General features: G+C 46.2%; 1 protein-coding gene across 1 annotated transcript; it reads left to right on the top strand.

Moving 5' to 3' along the window:
- The first annotated feature begins 3,706 nt into the window (after positions 1 to 3,706).
- On the top strand, positions 3,707 to 6,722 carry LOC136496377 (uncharacterized). The gene is made up of 9 exons (XM_066492037.1): positions 3,707 to 4,415; positions 4,551 to 4,702; positions 4,855 to 4,950; positions 5,202 to 5,264; positions 5,396 to 5,464; positions 5,568 to 5,670; positions 5,825 to 5,896; positions 6,018 to 6,106; positions 6,214 to 6,722. The coding sequence occupies exons 1-9, from the start codon at positions 4,085 to 4,087 to the stop codon at positions 6,364 to 6,366; spliced, it is 1,128 nt and encodes a 375-aa protein (XP_066348134.1). The 5' UTR covers positions 3,707 to 4,084; the 3' UTR covers positions 6,367 to 6,722.
- Positions 6,723 to 8,808: the final 2,086 nt, after the last annotated feature.

Raw genomic sequence — 8,808 nt, 5'->3', positions numbered from 1 at the left:
CTTCTAACCTGGTTGAGAGGATTCATCTCATCCGTGCTCAAAGCAAACCAAAGTTACCTTACCTCTCAACCGATGTCTTTATAGAATATAGTATTGATAGTCCTCCAATCATTTCCATCGGCAGGGTGCCTCATTATTGCATCTTTCTTACGCTCTTTGCCATGCCAGCGCAACAGCTTGGCTGACTTTGCACATACAAACAGGCTATGCACCCAGGGAGCTATAGGGAAATACCAAACGATCTTTACGGGACCTCCTCTGGTCTTGGTACCCTCATCTGATGGCCCTTCCTTGTACCGTGGAGCTTCACACTTGGGGCACTTATCCAAGTCTTTGTATTTTTCTCCACAGTACAATATGCAATTATTAGAATACGCGTGGATTTTTTAACATCGAGGCCGATGGGGCAGATCATTTGCTTGGCCAAGTATGTCTTTTCTGACAACTCATTTTTAGAGCATTTTTCTTATTATACCTAACAACTGATCGAAGCCTTTATCGCTCAATCCGTTTGTCGATTTGAACTCTAACAGCATGATGTCGGCTTCTAGTTTGCTCATTGAACAATTCTTATACAAAAGTGTTTTGTCATCTTGTCTTATTTTCTCTAGCTTTCCTAGCTATCTTTCACTAAGACATCCGGTCTCTACATTATTAGCAGTTGAGAAAAATACCATCGTTATCCTCGATGTCGTCAGCTAGCGTGTTCCTAAACACATTCAGCCTGTTCATTTTGGCTGAAACGATCGTGGATTATTACTGCTGGTTGGTTTGGTGTGAGAGAAAAATATTGTTCTGTCTTATAATCCACGATCGTTTATGAGCAAGCGAATAGGCTGATTATTAACTGTGGCCATAGGTTCTATGTTGACACCGGGTTCCTCGTTAGTATCGTGGATGGCTACGTCAGGCATGTCCACATCATCATCGTTTTCCTGCGGAACATTCACACCAACCTCGCGCCATGCATAGTCCATATCGTATAGTTTGGCATGAACCCCCTGTTAATCAAGTGCGAACGTATAGACTCAATTTGATAAAAGTCCCTTTAATTCTTGCAATCTTTGCATAAGCGGAAGACAATGTTCTCATTCCTAGCATGGGCTTTGGCATTGATGATAAACTAGCTGATGCCATGCATGTACCGCTTGTCCATTCGGGACAGATATATCTACTCTCGACCCATCTCTGCACAAAAAAAAATTAAGACAGTAATTATAAAGAATTAATAAGAAATCGAGCTTCATGAACAACAATTGTAGCTCGAAAGTATCATTTTTAAAAAACATTATTGCACACTAATTATTGGAAAATTGAAATTGGTAGCCTCGGCCCTGTAAATTGAAAATCGTAGTAAAAAAACAATTATTGCACAATAATGAAGAATAACTATTCTACTCCATGTCATATAAAAATGAAGACACTTATTTTAAAAAAAGACTAAAATTGGAGGCATGATTATGAACAACAATATAGCTCTAAACAATGCCCATATAAATTGAAAAAACGCAGCCCCATAAAAAAATTATTGCACAATAATAAAGAATAATTATTCTACTCCATGCCATATAAAAATGGAGACATTAATTTTATAAAAAAGTCTAAAATTGGAGACATGATCATGAACAACAATGTAGCTCCAAACAATTTGTTGTTATGTGACACAGATTAATTTTTCCAACAAATTATAAAAGAATCTACTCGACTTCTAAGAACTAATTATAGCATAACATACTAACAATGATGATCTTGACCACTATGGAATAATTAGCTAGAAATTTAAATGTATTCATAGACACCAACCTTTTGGATAATGGATTCATCATAATTTGATCCTTGTACAAATATCCAATTGAAAAAGTGTTCTCTAGAATGAAAAAAGAACTAGAATGAGAATCAAGCAATGTAGCCATCAAAACGAAGCTAATTAAACAACAAAATCAAAGGAGTGGATGTTTGTTACAAACCTTAAAGAAAAAGATCAAGCCATTCTTCAAAATTCAAGCGTTAGCTTCATGGTGAAGAGCAACCGCAACAATAGAAGGAATGGCCCAAACGTGCACCTCTGTTCTTAGGACGGAAGAGAGGAGAAATGAGAGGACGGTTGTAGCCTTTTTATGCTGTAAGCTTATCACCGTCGATTCTTAGCTAGAACCGACAGTGGCAAAGCTCAATCACTGTCGGTTCTTAGCTTGAACCGACAATGATATATTGCCGTCGAGCCACTGCCGGTTAAAGACACATACGGACAGTGATAATTGTCGGCACTATCGGTTCGGTCGCATTCAAAATCAATTTGTGATTTTCAGAGTCCAGAACCGACAGCGAAGGTTCTCCTAATTCCTACAACGATGAAGCCGATAGTGAAGTGCTGTGCAGTAGCGAAGCAGCTAGCGTCCGTCCCGAAAGGGCTGCGTTTGGACGCTTGCTTGCTTGCTGCTAGTACAAGCTGGTTCCATTCCACACGGTCGGAGTCGGCGTCGGACGGATGGATGGCTGAATGGCTCCAGCTTGCTCACGCGGAGTGTCCTGGTTCTTGGAATATATATATAATATGTTCCTGAAGGTGCGTGCATGGAATATTGGAGTCAGCGGATGAACGAAAGTGCCGTGCGTGATGCATGTCTGATGTCGTCCTCTAAGGCCCGTTTAGATCCAAAAATTTTTGGATTTTGGCTCACTGTAGCATTTCGTTTGTATTTGATAATTAATATCTAATTATGGACTAATTAGGTTCAAAAGTTTCGTCTCGCGATTTCTCGACCAACTGTGTAATTAGTTTTTTTTTTCGTCTACATTTAGTACTCCATGTATGTGCCGCAAGATTCGATGTGACGGTTACTGCGCAAAAATTTTTGGATTCTAAACAGGCCCTAACTACTGTAATGGCAGGAGCGTGTCCGGCCGTGCTGCTGTGACACACCTTTTAGCATGCTACAGCAGACGTGAGACGACAGCAGCCCAGCACAATGATGACCGATACGAGTGGACGACGGAAACAGGCCATCAGCACAGCACCACGCACACGGGTTCCTTCAGACCGGTGGGCGATGGGCGCTCCTCCTCACGGATTTGCCTTGGATTATACTCCTACGTACAGTCAGTACGTGTACACCGTGCGTCCGTGCCAGTGATGTCAGTGCGTACGTCCGTGAGGGAACAGGGAAGCAGCGGTACAGGGCCCAGGGGGTTGTCTGAACTCTAATTTCGGCCTCCAGCGGACGGCCGTTCCTACTTTCCGCCTCAGCCTCCGCAGTTTTTTCCTCGTCAGCCGCGTCTCGTTGATCCGCCCGCGATGTCCACCGTGGGCCGTCATTACCCAGCTAGAGGGAGACACGACCAAATCTTCATCTGGATCAAAAAGGCCCTAAACTAAACTCGGCCCTCCTCTGGCTGGGCTCCGTTGCAGGCACTTGCAAAGAATACGCCCTTGGGCTGAGATGGGCTGCTTGCATTGCTCCGTCTAGTTAGACGGCTGGCCCAATCAAACAGTTTTCAACCTTTTTGTCGTTGCCGCGTCATCGGGACAGACTACGGATGGCCTTATCCCCGTCGTGGTTGACGTGCGACGCGCTGGTTGGAGGACGCAAATCCCCTCTCATCTGGCCACACGCCTCCCGCCACCACCACACCCGCCAAGCAAGCAAGCACGCAGTCGCCGGTCACCGTCAAAATCAGGCGGACGACTACTAGCACTAGACGAGGCGGAGGGAGGGGAACGGTTAAAACTGAGAAAACTAGCGGCGGCCGGAGAGGAAGGAAGAGACCTGCGTTGCGCCGCTGGTCTCCATCCATCCATTTGTTTCGTCTTTCGTCTGCTAGCTTCTTCACCTGTCGTTCCAGTAGGAGTATTGCTTATTTACCCCTCCTCCTCCTCCTCCTCCTCCTCCACAACGTCCGTCCGTGTCCAGATCATCAGAGCCAGAGGGCCAAACGGAATAATCTATTCCCGGAGATAAACAAAACAAAGCATCTTCTCTGTGACTCTGTCTGCGTGCGGTGTGCCGGCCATTTCCAGCTGTTCGTTCTCCCGGCTCCTCCTCTTCTAGTTCTAGTTCGTCGCCCCTGCGCAGCAGAGAGATTCATGGAGCTGGGGAGCGCCGTTTCGGCGCACAGATGTAGCAGCTACACCGCCACCTACACCCACTGTTCCATAGGCTTCTCCCCACGGGTCCGCACCACCAGCTGGATCCGCGCGGCGGCTGAGGGCGACGACGGCGGGGCAGACCGGCGACGGAGAGGCGCCAGCTTCGCCGCCGATGGGCCCAGGGTCGTCGAGGTCACCGCTGCCCCCGTGGCTACTAGCGGCGGAGGCGCCGGCGGAGCAGCCGGGAGCACGGGGTTCGGAGCGCGGGACGCCGAGTTCGCCATGTGGGACAAGCTCGGGGCGGTCGTCAGGCTCAGCTATGGCATTGGTCAGTACTTGCTTCCACCCCTACTTCATCTACTAGTTCAATTTATCTACAGTAGTTGATTTATTGCATCATGAGCACCATGAGCATGCATGCATTCAATTAACCCTCCTGGTCAATCTGCCGATGTCTGCACAGGGATCTACGGGGCCATGGCGCTCACCGGGAGATTCATATGCCAAATGGCCGGGATAGACTGCACGGGGGGCTTCCATCCATCTCTCACCGCACTTGTCGAGGGGCTTGGTTATGCAGCTCCGCCAATCATGGCTCTGCTCTTCATCCTTGATGTATGTACACCATCGACCGTCCTCTCATTCTCGGCTCTACTCAGATCACCTGGCCCCATTTCAATTCCTTTTAATTTGCCTTTAATTTTATTATCTCTGCTTAACTAGTACTAGTAGATAACTTGTGCATGTGGTTTAATTTCTGCTTTCAGGATGAAGTTGTCAAGTATTCGCCTCACGCGCGTGCCATCCGTGATGTGGAGGATGAGGAGCTTCGCAGCTTCTTCTATGGCATGTCACCATGGCAGGTACTAAAAGCACCCTTCATATTAGTGTGCAGTGTGGCTTTTGATGATCTGTCAATGTTGGCTGTGCATATTTTCCACTCAATTTTCCAAGCCAAAATAGATTCTAGTGAAACATGGAACGTGTAATCTAATCACACTCTAGTTAGTAACACTATCCTAGATGTGATAGTTGTTATGTGGAGAATGGCTTGAAACTCCTAGCTAAAATCAATATAAAATGGGGAGTACATGATCTTTTCTTATATTTGTAGTTCATTCTCATCGTGGCTGCTAGCTCAGTTGGTGAGGAGCTGTTCTACCGTGCAGCTATTCAGGTATGTGCTGCCTATCCATTCTCATTATGGTTATTAAGTTTACTTTGTTATTACAGCTATGTGGAGGAAAATGTGTTTTCACTTCATTTAATCTGCTCATATTGTTGATGGTAAAAACACTGAAATTGTAGGGAGCATTGGCTGATATTTTCCTAAGAAGCACGGAGCTAATGAAAGATGCTCGAGGGATTGCATCACTGGTACATATATGCTTTTCAGCTGAATTGAAGATGAAACTAAATTTTGTGATGTACAAGGTCCACCTAATGTATGTCTTTATGAAATTGTGCCAATGCAATGCAGAGTGGTATTGTTCCTCCTTTGGTTCCATTTGCTCAAACGTTCGCAGCAGTCATCACTGCAGCCCTCACAGGAACGCTCTACTATATCGCCACAGCTCCGAAAGGTGATCGATGTTCTACTGATGACAGTCCTAATTTGCATGAATATGTTAATTTCATTTGTTTTTTTCGGGTAGATAGAGTCAACAATATTCATCCTTAATCTATTAATAAGCTATATATGTGAAGTGACATATGTATTGTTCAACTAAATTTCAGACCCTACATATGTGGTGACACCAGCAATGCGTTCGCGCACAGGGAAGGAGAACCTCAAAAAACTATTTGCAGGTTTGTTTGGCCATATATATAGAGAGAGATTCTTTTGTTACTGTTCTAATGTTGCAAAGTAGTTAGAGTGTGCTAGAGAGACATGTGCAGTCTAACCTTTAACATGTTCATGGATTTGCAGCTTGGTACGAGAGGAGGCAAATGAGGAAGATATACTCCCCGCTTCTAGAAGGAATCTTGGCTTTCTACCTTGGCTTCGAATGGATCCAGGTACGCATAGTAGGTCCATGCATGATATCAGATTTAAGTTCATCATCAGGAATATAATTCATGCAATGATTGACAATATCTGTGTGTGATATATGGATACAATACAGACCGACAATATCCTGGCACCTATGATCACCCACGGCATATACTCCACCGTTGTCCTTGGTCATGGGCTCTGGAAAATCCACGATCACAGGAGAAGGCTACGGCAACGGATTCAGCAGGTCAGAAGCCAAGGGAGCAGCTCAGACACATTGTAACTGCAGCATGTGATCGATAGATCGACGTGGTCTACTGCTCGATAGCTAGCTGCTGATTGCACGTACTGGGTGATCGTCTGATCGATCGACCGATCACAGAAGACCAGAGGCGTCTAACAAGTTTTGATCTAGTTAATTAACCAACAAGATAGATAAAAGATTGGGGGGAAAATATGATGCATGTAGTCATGTAATGTAATGTAGATACAATCTGTCCATATATGGATATATATGCAGGATGTACTCAATATAGGAAGTATAGTATACGATAGCAACTTCCAAGTATGTAATAATCCTAGTATATCACGTGTGTGCAAGGAACATAGCAGCCCGGCCACTCTTTTTTCCTGTCCCTCTCTCACACTTGCAATGTTGCATGATTGTATTGCGGTAATGCTAAGGAGCGGGCATCCGTCCCTTCGGACGCCCCGCGCCCACTTCCGCCTCCCTGTTGCCGCGTTTCCCACTCTGCCTCACTGCTGCCCACTCCACGAGACTCATCACGTGAAGCCGCGATGCCCGCACCGACCGCCGAGCCGGCGCTCCCGGTGGCCTTCTTCTGCGTCCCGTCCTCGCTCCTCTCCAAGCCGCTCCCCGACGCCGCACTCTCTGCCTCCCCCGCGCTCTCCTCCCACCATGCCTCCTTCCTCCCACGCTCGCGCGGCGGGCCCCGAGCACTCTCCATCGCTATCTCCGTCCAGGGCCCCACTTTCTCAGCGGTGTCGCAGCTTCATCCTCCTTCTCCACCGCGACCTAGCGCCGGATCCGGCCTGCTAGGGTTTGCTGAAAGCGCATGTTACAAGCGTATGTTTTTAAGTGTTTCAGATGTTTCAGAGGTATGTTCCAAGTGTTTTATATAGATGTTGCATATGTTGCAATGGCTATACACACATGTTGCAAGTGTCCGTTCCAAATGTTGCATCTGTTTGTTTAGACGTATGTTGCAAGTGTGTTTATTTAGATATTGCAGATATTTTACACTTATGTTGCAAATGTTTTATCTGGATGTTGCATATGTTCTACAATGGCTTTTCAAGTGTTTTTAGGTTTTTTGCAAGTGTTTCAGATGCATGTTTCAAGTGTTTTATCTATCTCCAGACATATGTTGCAAATGTTCCATTTGGATGTTGCATATGTTCATCTGGTGTTGCACAAGTTGCAATGGCGCTGGTGATAGGCGGACAGCGGCCCGTACCTTGTGCCTTCCTCGCACGATGTGCCTCGCCCTCTCCTCTTCTCTCCCTCCCCTCCCCTCCCCTCCCCTCCCTTCCCTCCATCTCGCCACAGCAGTTTGAGCTCACGTGGGGAAACAGAGGGGTGCAGACGACCCGGCGTGTGGGCGGGGTGAGTCGTCCGAGCAGGCGGGCGCATGACATAGAGCAAGAGCGGGAAACGAAGAGCAGCCATGGGCGTCCAGATGCTAGCACTGCCGTTGATATTGTTAACTAAAAATTAGTTCACTTTTAGTTGACCTGTTTGCATTGATACCTAGGTCTAAAATTTAGGTGACTAAAGTTTAGCCCATGATATCCAAATAGGTCCTGACTAGCACTCCCTAAAGTAGATTGGGCCAGAAAATATGATGTTTTAACTATTGGACACTAGATTGGGCCAATATCATTTTGACATTATGTCTCCATGCCTCCATGGATTCCTTTTAATGAGTGCCTTATTCTTTAATTAGCATGATGTACCTAAAAGTGCATTTGCCCCCTATGTGGGTTTTGGTGTATTGATGACATTCAAATTGGGACTAATGAGATCTTAATGAGATATATTGCAGCTTTAGTCCCTTGAAAGCTTTAAAAGAGTTTATCTAAGATGAAATTGTATCCCTCAATTGTTCAAGTGCAAGAAGTGGATGAACCCAAAGCGCTCTCCAAAGCTTTTTTATTTTGTTTTGGGTTTAGGCATGTCGTACTATAAAGAGGGATGCAAGTTTAGGTGGTCTGAGGAAGATAGAGTGCTCAAGCATAAAAATAAACTCAAAAGAGAGACAAAATCACCTCAAGAACACTTGGACATAGTTTGTGGACTTTTGATAGTCGGAAGTTCTGGCGTGAGCCAGGAGTTCCCGCTGTCAGAAGACCTGACATTTGGTGCTAGAAGTCCCGACGCTTGCTGACTTAGCCACAGCCCCCTGCACATCTTCGCCCATCGGAAGTCCCGACAGGAGTCGGGAGTTCCAGGTGTCAGAAGTTCCAACTCCCTCCAAAAGTCCCGACACTTCACGACTTAGCTGCCTGCACATCTTCGCCCGTCGAAAGTCCTAACGGGAGTCGGGAGTTCTAGGTGCCGGAAGTCCTGGCTCCCGCCAAAAGTCCCGACACTTTGGGACTTAGTCGCCTGGCTCACCATGTCTGTCGGAAGTCCCGACGGAAGCCGGAAGTCTTGGCGACCACTAGGAGTTCCGACGATATGCGAGCAAGCCTAGTGGACTGT

This window comes from Miscanthus floridulus, chromosome 12, assembly GCF_019320115.1.
Source record: "Miscanthus floridulus cultivar M001 chromosome 12, ASM1932011v1, whole genome shotgun sequence".
Taxonomy (NCBI): domain Eukaryota; kingdom Viridiplantae; phylum Streptophyta; class Magnoliopsida; order Poales; family Poaceae; genus Miscanthus; species Miscanthus floridulus.
This window is presented reverse-complemented; position numbering and strand designations above follow the sequence as displayed.